This window comes from Colletotrichum godetiae (genome assembly GCF_030913485.1).
Source record: "Colletotrichum godetiae strain CBS 193.32 chromosome Unknown BDP55scaffold_55, whole genome shotgun sequence".
NCBI lineage: Eukaryota > Fungi > Ascomycota > Sordariomycetes > Glomerellales > Glomerellaceae > Colletotrichum > Colletotrichum godetiae.
The window spans coordinates 214,794-226,869 of NW_026851303.1; the positions used below are offsets into that span (position 1 = coordinate 214,794).

Consider the following 12,076-nt stretch of genomic DNA (forward strand, 5'->3'; position numbering starts at 1 on the left):
TTACAAACTCCTGTCCGGCCAAGTACTTGTAACTTTCGTACTTTGACTCTGTCAGGTGATGATTGAATACAGCTATTCCAGACAAATCTTGGAATTTCAGGTCAATTTGGTGACAATCGTGGGTTCTTGGACGTTGGACGTATTCAATATCTTCGCTTTGAGCTGGCGCCGACAAACCAGACGACGGACAAAATGGCAAGATGCCACCGTGGAAGTCACCTGTTCTGACGAATGCCGCGTCTGTCCGTGCCCTGTCATGCAACCCTTGACGTGGGATGCTCTGCTGTCTCTTCGCGCAGCGGTGACAGTAACACCACACTAAGCCGCTCATCACTGCCTCTTTCTACTGCCGGCTCCGTGGGATCATCAGTCCACTAACTACATGTCACCTGAACAGTACTCAATTGGTTCTCAATCCCCTGGCCAGCTGCGAATCGATTGTCCCTCCGCTGAGCCAGCTGGCAATTCAACAACGGCATTGGCACATACCGAGCAACTTGTCTCTGGGTTGCTTGGTGATAGCAGCAACTAGTTGTTGTTAGTGAGCGACGGACTGGGGAAATCGAGGAGATCCCGAATGGTCAGCGGAAAGGAAGGCGACAGACGCCACAGATTTGACCACTTCAATAGCGGAATTGTTAACAGCACTCGCGGATTCCAAATGTTTGACAGACGGCGTAGTCGAATACTGTAGCGGAAACCACGTTCCTATGCACCTTGACGTTCGTGTTGCCTGCGTTCCACTGAGACGTTTGCCAAAAGTTCGCGCGAAGGTCCAAGCCTTCGTCCTCGACCGCCCCCGTGCCGCGGCCTGGACGAACGGCTCGGCCAGGCTGTGTACGGAGTACAATCACAAACTGGTGAAAAGTTCATCTCCTGTCGTATTTGTCCAGCCTTTGGCCAGCACCTTGGCCCGAGCAAGCCCCCGTTCAACTATGTATAGCCGCGGATCGATTCTCGATGCCCAGCCCCTTGGTCCGTAATGCCAATGATTGAGGCTCGACCGGAAGCCGAAAGGATCAGAGGACGACAGACATCGCAACCTATTCTACCTGCCAAGGAGGCAAGAAGCCAACGGCGGTCATTAATTCTGCCTTTCGCAACCCCTTTTTCATATGGCCAAGGCCGCTCTCGCAGCGGAACCATCCAAGACTTGTGCTAGAATTACCGCAAAGACGCCCCCTAGAAGGTCGATGGTGCGATGCCAAGAGTCACAGGGCTCCGTCAGCACGTTGTTCGGGACCCTGTCCGACAGCAGCCGCCTGTGGCGTGGCCTTCCAGGGCCGCCCCTATTGTACAAAGCCTAGGCTGTCCACTGCCAGAGGCGAGCTAAGGCTGCTAAGCAACTTCCATTTCTCCGAAATGCCTCCTCTTTGGGCAAGAATCGTTCCACTTCGACGCGGCGTTGAGAGGTGGATTCCCAACCTTTTCGCTGCTGTTGAGGAACCCCTGCGCACTCGCTTGGCAGAGGCATTCTATGATCTATCTCGTCAAGTCTGAAGCCGAGCCGAGGAAGATGGGATGGCAGACCGGAGTTTAACATCGGGGGTCCTTTTCCATCCGTCGGCCCCTTCGAATCTAGGCAGTGAAGATGACTGGAGTGATGCGAAGGTACCCAGAGGACCCGAGAAAATCTGCTAGAGGTCTCCTCCTCCCCAATCCCCGTGCACTCTCCAAAGTCAGATACGTTCTGGAATCCCAGCCTTCAAAGTTCAAACAGTTGCATTTAGCCGTCATTGCCTGCATGCCTAGGAGCGGAAGCCGATGCCAAGAAGGGAGGCGCAAACGATCACCACCGGATAACTCGGCAACACCCAAAGTTCAGGCTACCCATGCATGCCCGTGGCATCTCGACGACCAGTGTTGATGGTTTGGCAGGATGGTTGAAAGGGGATTGATGGCATTCCTTTTTGGGGTTGATGGCGCTGCGGATGCAACCCTCACGTCTCCGATTGACTCCCCGGCAAGGCGTCCGCCGTTTCTTCGTGCAGACAAAGTACGCAGTAAAACAGCTGCAATCTAGCGCTGCGGCGCAGGTCGAATCGAAAGCGGCGCCTACCGATGATGCGTGGGAAGCCGTGTGTTGGGATGGCACTGAGGAAGTCGGCCGGCCACATTTGTTGCGCTTCGTGGTTGTAATAATACCGCTTCGACGAAGTAAGAGGATATTAGGTGACAGGCATTGCAGGCAGCCCCCAGGACGCGCCTGATGATAGACGGGAAAATTGAAAAGGTCATTGCTTCGCAGTCAATTCCACCGAACGAGGCCCACCAGACTTGTCCCAACCAACAAGGCATCCCTGGTGCCGTCTTCCATACTTTTTTGAAGGAATGCGACATCCATCCCACACGAGTGCAACAAGGACGGTTTCCTTGAAGCAGAGTCAGCTATGGTACCTGCATAGCGAGTTAATATTGTGAAATGCATCGACAATTTCCAAAAAGTTTCGTCGGCGGACGATTTCGCACGTCAAGGACAGGATTCGAACCTGCGCGACCGAAGCCACTGCCTAAGCTGACATCAGAAGATCTGATAGCAGGGCAGCCCATTAACCACTCTGGCACCTTGACTGTTGTTGGATGCCCTTCCAACGCGTGGGAGGAACCATGTTGTGCAGCAACGGCTGGTGGAGATTGGCTAGCTCTCTCTCGACGTGACAGGGGCAAGAATCCCCCATGCCGCATAATCAATTGCCAAAATTCAGCGACGAGGAGCAGAGCTGCCTCATACAATTCATTCGAGAGGGAGTCTGGCCATTAAGAATGGTTGCCACAGTTTATGGTTCAACTTTCGCAGTCTGCAAAAGTAACCGGATGCAATGCCTTCAAGGCGACCGCATACCAACTCTCATCATGGTTGTCTCCAGTGAAAGGAAAGCCGAGTCAAAGTCAGGATTCGCGGATTGACGAAGAGGGCGCCGAAAGCCCTAGCTCATACCTTAAGTTATCAAGTGTAACGAAAAGAAGCCAGTGTGCAGCCGTTACCGAAAGAGGGGATGTGAATGCGTATTACAATATCTGCTAGAGTCGCAAGATGCATGCTCGAATTCTTCGCTGCGAAAAGGCAACCCTGATGCAAGTAGCGTCGGCCGGGCCAATTTTCTGTCAATTCTAACAACACCGGAGGAGCCCGGCTCGGACCCGACAGTCGAGTTATTGCCCAGCGACTACGTCGATCATCTGGCCGTGTCCCTCGTCAACCGGCCGAGCCAGTTCGGGGTTCTGTCAGTGTATCAGCAAGCGATCCGGCGATATATGGCACAGAAATTCGGGCATCAAGCTGTTCTTGCCTTGACCGCTATACACCTTGTAACCTTGGACTTGGTTCCTGACGCGAATTCGAGGCCCAGAGACTGTTCCAAGGTGCTGTCACGCTCTTTCGCCTGGGATGGACAGATCTCGACGACGGCGCGCATCGGGTGCATCGTGATACATCCGGCAGTCGGTCGTTGTGACTCTGATAAACGAGTGGCCATGACTAGATGCGGAAGATTCGATCCTGAACATTGCCTGGAAAATCGACGAAATTGCAGACCATGAAGTTTCGAGAAGAGCAGTGCTCAAGGACGCGAGCTTCAAGTTGCTGGAGTCACTGCGAAGGGAAGCGGGGGCTACAAGAAGGAGAGATGATGCTGCTTGCATATGGCTAGGAGCAATGAGCACTCATTAAATGAGTGTGCTGAGTACTAGGGATTCATTGGCACTCGTGCTCGTTGTACATTGGGCTGCGTGTCTGTTCGGTGTTGATCCCTAGGAAGTATGGTGGATTCGTGGATGGCCGGAGAGAACGATCGGAGTGATTGCTGGTGCAGTGGAGAAATATCGCTTGCATCTTATAAAGTGGACTTTGCGGCTGCTCGGGGACCGTCAAGCGATGAGACGAGACGAGGCTCTGATTGCAAGGTCGTTGCGACGTGACGATAGACGTTGGATGCTGGCAGTGGAGGTTGGTGGAAGATCGGAGAAACAGTCACGCGGCACTCAGCTGTTCCTGCCTGCAAGTTGAACGGATGGGTATCTCCTTCCATACTTCAATTGAAGCAAGAGAGGGCAAATTCTCTACCTAGTTGGGATGAAGTTGCAAGCGGAAGGAAAGAGGAAGGGGAACTGGAAGAAGGGAGTTGAACTTTACCGTGACGACTCCTCACCGAAGCCCACCGAGATATACCCCGCCTATTCAGGTGTATTGACCAATCTCACCGAGGCCCACCTCAAAGTCACCGAATCTGGCCACCTTCTCCCCGAACGACATCGTACGACTTAAAATCGTCTGACATGTCACCAATTACCCACAGGACTCCGAAAACATGGCTGGCACGCATCACTATATAGTCTACATCTCACTCACGAGATGGCCGGCACTTTTGTCCCATTGAACCTGCAATGTTCATCCGTCCGATCCGCCGCTACATCATTGCTCTCGTCTTCGGCATCTTCGCAGCCATCCTGGGCATGCTATACCACCGTCCCATCACAAACGCTTTCAACTTCATCTCTCAAACCGCAAGATTCTCATTATCTGCACACATGGCGCAGTCAGCTCGCAGACCAGTCATCGTTGTCGGCTCCGGCCTGGCCGGCCTGTCTGCAGCAGAAGAGGCGCTCAAGGCTGGTGCATCGGTTCGGATGCTCGACCGCGCCCCGAAGCCCGGCGGGAACAGCATCAAGGCATCATCCGGCATCAATGGCGCTGGTACCCGGTTTCAAAAGGCTGCCGGCGTAGAAAAGGACGACCTGTTTTACGACGATACCGTCCGTTCCGGTGGCAAGCGATTCGCCCAGGGCGAGGGCGTGGTTCAGCGTCCGAAGCTCGTTCAGCTCTTGACCGAAAGCTCTGCGGATGCTGTGACCTGGCTTGTCGATGCGATCGGTGTTGATCTGAGCGTCGTTGCCCCTCTCGGCGGTCACTCCCTTGCTCGAACCCATCGAGGGGCCGGCAAGACCCCGCCAGGAGCAGCCATCGTGACGACACTGCTTAAGAAGCTTGGGGAGAACCCCGAATTCAAACTGACAAATTCTGCCGAGGTCACATCACTCAGTGTTACCGATGGCGTCGTGAAAGGCGTTCAATATGTCCAGGACGGCGAACAGCACGACGTGGAAGGTGCCGTAGTGTTTGCCGTCGGTGGATTTGCCGGTGACGCTAACGGACTTCTCGCCAAGTACCGCCCAGACCTGGCAGGCATTCCATCAACCAACGACGCACGGCCGGCTTCTCATGGTATCCTGGAAGCAGTTGGCGCAGAGTTTGTGGACATGGACAGCGTACAGGTACACCCGACAGGGTTCGTCGACCCCAAAGATCCTGAGGTCCGGTATAAGATTCTCGCCGCCGAAATGCTGCGCGGCGAAGGTAGCATCTTGCTTTCAGACAAGGGTGAGAGGTTCGTGAATGAGATGGAGACGAGGGAACACGTTAGCAAAGCCATCATGAACCTCCCACCAAAAGAAGACGGCGACGTCAAGCAGTGGGACATAACCCTACTCATGGACCCGGGCGCGATTGAGGTCTCTGAGGGCCATTTGGGCTTTTATTTATGGAAGGGGCTGATGGAGAAGAAGAAAGTCAAGGATCTGAGCCCGGCCATCATCAGCGCCGTCGACAAGTACGCCGCAGCCGTTGCGTCAGGCACCGACTCGGCCTTCGGAAGACGGACGTTTGGCCGTTGGCGGCTACCGGCGGGCGAGGCCAACCGCGAAGAGGAAGTATGCGTGGGCCGCGTTACGCCCATCACCCACTTCACTATGGGAGGTGCATCCTTCAACGAAAATGCCCAGGTGTTGAGAGAGGATAAGACAGTCGTTGATGGCCTGTGGGCTGCTGGAGAAATTACTGGCGGCATCCATGGTGACAACCGCCTGGGAGGCTCATCATTACTTGAGTGCGTGGTTTATGGAAGAATAGCAGGGCAACAGGCCGCCAAGGCCGCCACGGGTTCATGATCTCATGCTCTGTCTCCAATGGTGTATGAGTCTAGCTATGAGATATTGAATCAGCATATGCTTCAAAAGTCATCTATTCCAATATTTGCAAGTGGACGACTCGCCGTTTGACACCTCACAGAAGACGGAATCAGGTAAGCGCATGAAGCTTTGATCGAGGCAAGTAACACAAGGCTTATCGAATAACATTGTCTGTACAATTTGAATGGGAAATCTAATCTACATGATAGAATGTCATAAGCCGGGCCCTTCCTGAGAACCCAAAACCGTGTCGTCGTCACGTTCGCCACATCACCCTCTATGTTACCAGGCGAGTCTTCATGGCTCTTCGCCATGGTAAAGAGTCCCGCTCCCCGACATCTAAGAGTCCTCTCCGTCCATCTAAGCATGAAGGGGAAACTTCTTGTTCAGCTGTCTGCCAATCACGGAACCATCCGTGGCCTTGGCGGTGCCGTTTCCAGCAAAGCCGTTGTTGGCGAGCTTGTTAACAGTCTGACGGGGCACCTGGCCGATAACGCCGTCGAGCGCCGTCTCGGCGATGTAGCTGCACAGCTGAACGGGGTCCGAAGGTGCCGAGCCGAGGCTGAGGAGGTAGGCTGCGAGACCGGCGATGTGGGGGCTAGCCATGGATGTGCCGGAGATTGTGTTCTACACATTCACGAGTCAATTCTATTTCCCTCTCGGAGCCGCTTTATAGATGGACAATCACGTGAAGGGCGGGAACTTACAGTCTTCCCACCGGGCCAAGTGCTCATGATGTTGGTGCCAGGCGCCAAGATATCAACAGAAGCTCCAAAGTTGGAGTACTCCGCCAACGCGTCAGTCTTTGTCGTCGCACCAACGGTACACACGCTCTCCTCGCTCGCAGGCGACGAAGTAGACGCATCAGCCGCCTCGTTACCCGCAGCGACAGCCAAGAAGTGGCCCGCCTGGACAATCGCCGCCGCGGCCTGGTTCACGGCCGTCGAGGTCTGTCCGCCGAGCGACATGTTGACGACGACGCCCTTGGCGCAGCCCGTCTGGCCGGCGGCGTCGGTCGCGACAAAGTCCATGCCGGCGATGACGCCCGAGTTGGTGCCCTCGCCGTTGGAGTCGAGCACCTTGACGGCGAAGAGCTTGGTCTTCTTGGCGACGCCGTAGGTTGCGGAGCCGACTGTGCCGGCGACGTGGGTGCCGTGGCCCTGGCCGTCTGTGTCTGAGTTGTCGGCGAAGTTTGCGAGGAAGGTGGCGCGGCCTTCAAAGTCCTGTTGGAATGGTCAGCTAATCAAGTCTTCCTTGGTAGGCCTGTGAGGTCAGAAGACTTACTGGATGCGAAATGTCGATGCCGGTATCAACAATGTAAGCACAAGTGCCCTCTCCGGCACTCTCGTCGTAGCTATACGTCGTCGAACCAGGTTGTGTGCTCGAGAGTCTCGCAAGACCCCACGGAGCGCTCCTCTGTGTGGCCTTGATCGTCACGATGGCGTCCTGCTCGATGAAGTCGACATCCGGGTCATTCTGGAGGCTCTCGAGCTCAGTCGCGTTCAGCGTGGACGCGAACCCGCGGAGGTAGGGGATGCTGCCGCTGTCGCTGCCGGCGAAGTTGTAGACGTGGTCGGCGTCAGCGGAGAAGGTCTTCATGACGCTCTGCAAGGCACCCGTCTTGGCTTCATTTTTGAGGCGGACGATGTACTTATCCGCCACGAGGGTTGCGCCTCGCGGCTTGATGAGGGGTGCGGGCTGGGCGCGTCGTGAGGGAGCGGCGACGGCTGCGACGGGCAGGAGCGCGAGGATTGTTGCGGCGTGCATCGTGAGGTAAGGTCTGGATGTGAGTGAGGTACTGTGATGAGCAAGTGATTTGTGCAGTGAGCGAGCGGGTGGTGTCTAAACGAATGACTGTGACCTGTGAGATGGTTGAGAAGCCCGGTTGCGTCTTGAAGGCGATGCTTGATGAACACAACATTAGAGATGCAGCAGACCGGCCGGTCTTATACCATTGTCCAACCCGTCTGCATGATCTATGGACCATGATCTAACGCACTGCAGGAAAGTTGTCTGCTGGTTTACGAACCATTCTTTTTCCCATTCGCTGCGACCACATCGAGTGCCCATTACCCTTCCAAGTTGGGCAGGTGGGCAGATCCGCAGTCGATGACAGCTCGAATCCAAGCTTCCCAAGCGAGCCGCATCCATGATCCGGCGCTCTCGTTGGAAGAGACGCATCGTGGGCCCCCTTGAGCGGTTTGAATTAAAGGGACCCGCGGTGAGAAGTGCCGGGGACCAACCAGGAGGCCGCAGAGAGCCTCAAGTCGAGACGCAAGTTCACCGCCGGGGCCCAGGGGCGGGAAAGCGTTGGTAGACCGGACCAACAGGGCTGTGAGCTGGTCGACGGTGTTGACCTGATGCGCTGGTCTGCGTTGGTTCCAATGTCGTGTTGGGCGCTGCGGACATGGGTGTTGTGATGTCGATCCCCCTTCCATCCAGGAACATTATCTGCACCTACTCGACGCGGCAGTGGCTTTGCGGATCAGGCGAAGTAGCTGCGGTAGAGACCCATGTTCCATCGTCTAGAACGAATCCTAGGGACAACTCAAACGGGGAGGCAACAACAAGACAGCGTTTATCAGATTATGAAGAGGGGCATTATCGATGGTACGGCCTTATTCCTCTTTCTCCCCTTGATCTCGCAGCCAAAAGACCTAATGCTGAGTGTTAGCTGTGCTCCTATGAGTGGTTGATTGGGTTGTATCGACTCAGAATTAAGCATGAAGCTGCCACAGAGCTGGCGGGTCCCTGGGACATGGGGGAACGAACCAATCCCAACCGGGGAATAGCTTCAATGGCCTTTACCCACAGGACTCGAGAGGCGGTTACCAGGGGTCTTGGAGGCTCTGATTCGCCCCGCGCCAGACGCCGCCGAGAAACGACCCGACATGCGGATCTTCGTGTCTCACTTCTTTGTGTAGCCAACCAACGTTTCCTTCTCCCAACTTATCAAGTAAGTGGTGGTGCGGGTAACGGGGTGGTGCGGTTAAGGTCTGCGGCGGGAAAAAGAAGCATAGCCCAGGGGAGCTTTATCGGGCGGTGCCATGTAAGGACCGGGTTGTTACCTCATGCTTGTACAACAACTGGGGTTTGTTGGGACGTCCATGGGTTGTGATTTGCGCAGCTTCGTCCGACTGTCGAGGAACTTGTCTTATTGCGAATCTTCCGTCATGTTACAGGTCTTCTTATCGGATGGTTGACGGGATCCGAGCAGATCCACGTGAACCTTGGATTGGTATCACGTGGAAATTAGGTCACGGCCAATTGCGTCGCGAAACTTCTAGTTGTTTCCTGGTGAGATACTTGATAGACATCTGCCAAGAAAAATCATGTCGCACTTGTTCGATGGTGCGATCACACACAGTAGAGGGGACTTTTGCTATGGCGGGGATCTAGGTGAGAGTTGAACTATCCGCTTGATATCACCTCGATGCCATCATTGGGCATTAGGCAACCAGAGAGGATATTCAGTCACATGGATTTCCAGTATGGACCTTCCAGATATGACATACGAAACGGCTCGGTGCTGACTCGAAGTTGCACGTACTTTTGCGAGGCCAATACAACGCGGGTGGCCGTGATATCCGGGGCCCGGGGCCGGCGGATTGATGCCTCATGGTCGGTTCGTCACAATTCAGATAGACTCATGTGAGACAAGATAAGGGGTCCAAGCAATATCGGGCCAAGCGAGGCCATGTCCGTCTTTCGCGCTGCTGGCCCCCGGCGCAAACGTCGGAGGTATGTTCGAGCGATTTCTTCGATTTTCTTACAACTCAATTATCGAAACAAGATCACCAAGAACTTAGAATTCATGTTCATATCCCACGATTGGCGCAAATCTTCCCAGGAATCCTTTTTATTTTCTTCTAAAAGAATGACCGTAGCTCATCTGGAATGACAGACAGTTCCTGGAGTAAGTTAAATGAGAGCGTGGGCTCGATCAGGCGACAACTTCATGCCGATTCATCATCCACGCTGTCGCTAACACGGTAACTTTAAGCCTTGACAGCAGACTGAAGCTTCAAGCGACGGAAGCCGCCACGGCAAGAAACCTCATTCTGCAGCTCAACCATCCTCTTCTGGTCCCCAGTAGGGTCCGTGGAGTCCTCATCAAGAGTCCACTCGAGGAACTCGTTGGTGTAGTTGGGCTTGAAGCTCTCGTCCAAGACCCCAAGCCTCTTGCCATACTTGGTAACCTTGGTCCAGTCGCGCTGGACATTCTTCAGATCGTGCGAGAAGTAGGCAAAGCTACGCTCAAAGATCTTGCGGTTCAGGTCGGAGCCCATGACAGGCTTGAAGTCAACATACTCCTTCCAAGCCTGCTCTGGGTCCTCCAACACAAAGTCCGTCGCCTTCTTGACGGCCCTCATGAACTTGCGCACCTTGTCCGGGTTCTCAGCGATGAATGATTCGTTGCCGATATACAAGATGGTACAGAAGCAGCAGCACCCCAGCTCGGCGAGCTCGTCGATGCGAAGCATCTGCACATCCGTCTTGGGGCGGTCCTGAGCGGCAAGCCACTCCTCCAGCTCGACCATCTGGACGTTCTCCAGACCGATGCCGGCGTCAATGGTGCCTTCAATGATGGCCTTGGAGACGTTCATGCCGCAGCGCACGGCGGTGTACTCGTCGGGCGTCATGCCATAGTGCGAGGTCAGCTCATCGATCTGGATCTTGCCGAACTCGCCGACATAACCGATGCGCTTGCCCTTGAGGGAGCGGAAGTCGGTAGTGATGCCCGAGTCCTTGAGGTAGACAACGCCGGTGAAGGGCTCGTCGAGGAGACTGCCGATGGAGAGAACGGGGAAGTCGCGAGCCTTGGCCTGAGGATGGGGTTAGATTGATATCAATGTGATACAGACTAGGTAGAGCCTACGGCAAGAGTGTGAATCATGGCCTTGAAGCCGAGGTCGACTTTGCCGGTGCCTATGATCTCGGTAACATCCTACGATGGGGTCAGCGGGAACCCGAAGTACTCGTGCAGTCGGAAGGTTCATACGCTAGGGTCGTTGGGCTCAAGAAGAGCGACCTTAATGCCTTCATCTTTGAAGTATCCCTTGGCCTGAGCCAGGTACAGCGGAGCGTGGTAGGGCGTAGCGTGCCTGACGACTTCGTCAACTTACATTCGTAACAGTCATCACGCGCAGGGCAATCCTAACCAGTTGGTGAGGAAGGTGATCTTATCAGTCGACATTTTGATAGATCAAGCGTGATGCTGCACGGGTTAGTACACTTAGGATCTCATCACTCGTGCATTGGGGCAGGGGTTGCCAAAGAAGCATGTCCTTTCGCTGGTATTATCCAGATCAAGTTCACCGGTATTTCTCAGATCAACTCATTTCCTGTACCCGAATCCACCCGAGTGCGCCTCTTAATCGATGAAAGATATCAAGAGGGCCTGTGGGTGTCGGGTACGGTAGATGAGTCGAACACCCGGATGCGTTCTTCTCCTACTTTACCTCGATCTGTAGATGTTTCCATTGCGATAGATGCCATGGCTCTTTGACGCGAGCGTCGTACCAGGTTCTGGTTTATTGTGTAGGTTGGTGTAGTGGTTGACGAGAATGAGAATATGAATCAATGGATGTCTTGGGAAAACACCATAGTGAGAAGGCCGGAGACATCAGGTTGTTATATCCCTCGTCGGGAGGGGTAAACTTCCTGATCGCTTAGACATTTGCATAATCCCCTCACTTGGCCGAAGCTAATCATGCATTTCGGCCTGGCTTCCGGCTTGCCGACCAGTCCAACTGCGTCATTCTTCATTCATCGTGAGTGACGTTGAACTGGCGCCGAAAAACGGGCGCTCGTAAAATGAACTGGAGCAAAGTCAAGAACCAGTGGCCTGGTCCAGCGTGTGCCCAATCACTACTGAGCCACTCCATTCGAGTGACGATCCTCTTACTGCTAGAATGTATCACAAAAGTGGTCTCGTAGGCTCAATTCTGCCCCAAGAAATCAAACGGACCTGAACACGCAGCCACAATTCGTCAAAGGATTTCCCAACAGGATTACCCATCCAAGGCGCGTAATAGGGCGCGCTGCGGTTCTACCCACTCAACATGCTTTGGGTACGTAATAAATCATGAGCAAAATGTCTCATTTTCGG

At 54.4% G+C, this 12,076-nt stretch overlaps 3 protein-coding genes and 1 non-coding gene across 4 annotated transcripts; 1 reads left to right on the forward strand and 3 right to left on the reverse strand.

The window, feature by feature from the left end:
• Positions 1-2,468: 2,468 nt before the first annotated feature.
• BDP55DRAFT_t301 lies at positions 2,469-2,571 on the reverse strand. Its single transcript has one exon. It is a non-coding gene; the product is annotated as a tRNA-Ser (tRNA).
• Positions 2,572-4,276: 1,705 nt separating this feature from the next.
• On the forward strand, positions 4,277-6,131 carry BDP55DRAFT_678309 (flavocytochrome c). The gene has a single exon (XM_060575980.1). It carries the CDS (start codon positions 4,384-4,386, stop codon positions 5,941-5,943), a length of 1,560 nt encoding a protein of 519 aa, XP_060424691.1. The 5' UTR covers positions 4,277-4,383; the 3' UTR covers positions 5,944-6,131.
• A 193-nt stretch (positions 6,132-6,324) lies between these two features.
• Positions 6,325-7,731, reverse strand: BDP55DRAFT_562159 (subtilase; the record flags this gene model as incomplete). Its single annotated transcript, XM_060570135.1, has 3 exons — positions 6,325-6,591; positions 6,672-7,187; positions 7,249-7,731. The coding sequence occupies 3 exons, from the start codon at positions 7,729-7,731 to the stop codon at positions 6,325-6,327; spliced, it is 1,266 nt and encodes a 421-aa protein (XP_060424692.1).
• A 2,224-nt stretch (positions 7,732-9,955) lies between these two features.
• On the reverse strand, positions 9,956-10,988 carry BDP55DRAFT_678318 (NMT1/THI5 like-domain-containing protein). The gene is made up of 2 exons (XM_060575981.1): positions 10,844-10,988; positions 9,956-10,790 (listed from the first exon to the last, which is right to left on the reverse strand). Exons 1-2 carry the CDS (start codon positions 10,859-10,861, stop codon positions 9,963-9,965), a joined length of 846 nt encoding a protein of 281 aa, XP_060424693.1. The 5' UTR covers positions 10,862-10,988; the 3' UTR covers positions 9,956-9,962.
• Between the last annotated feature and the right edge of the window lie 1,088 nt (positions 10,989-12,076).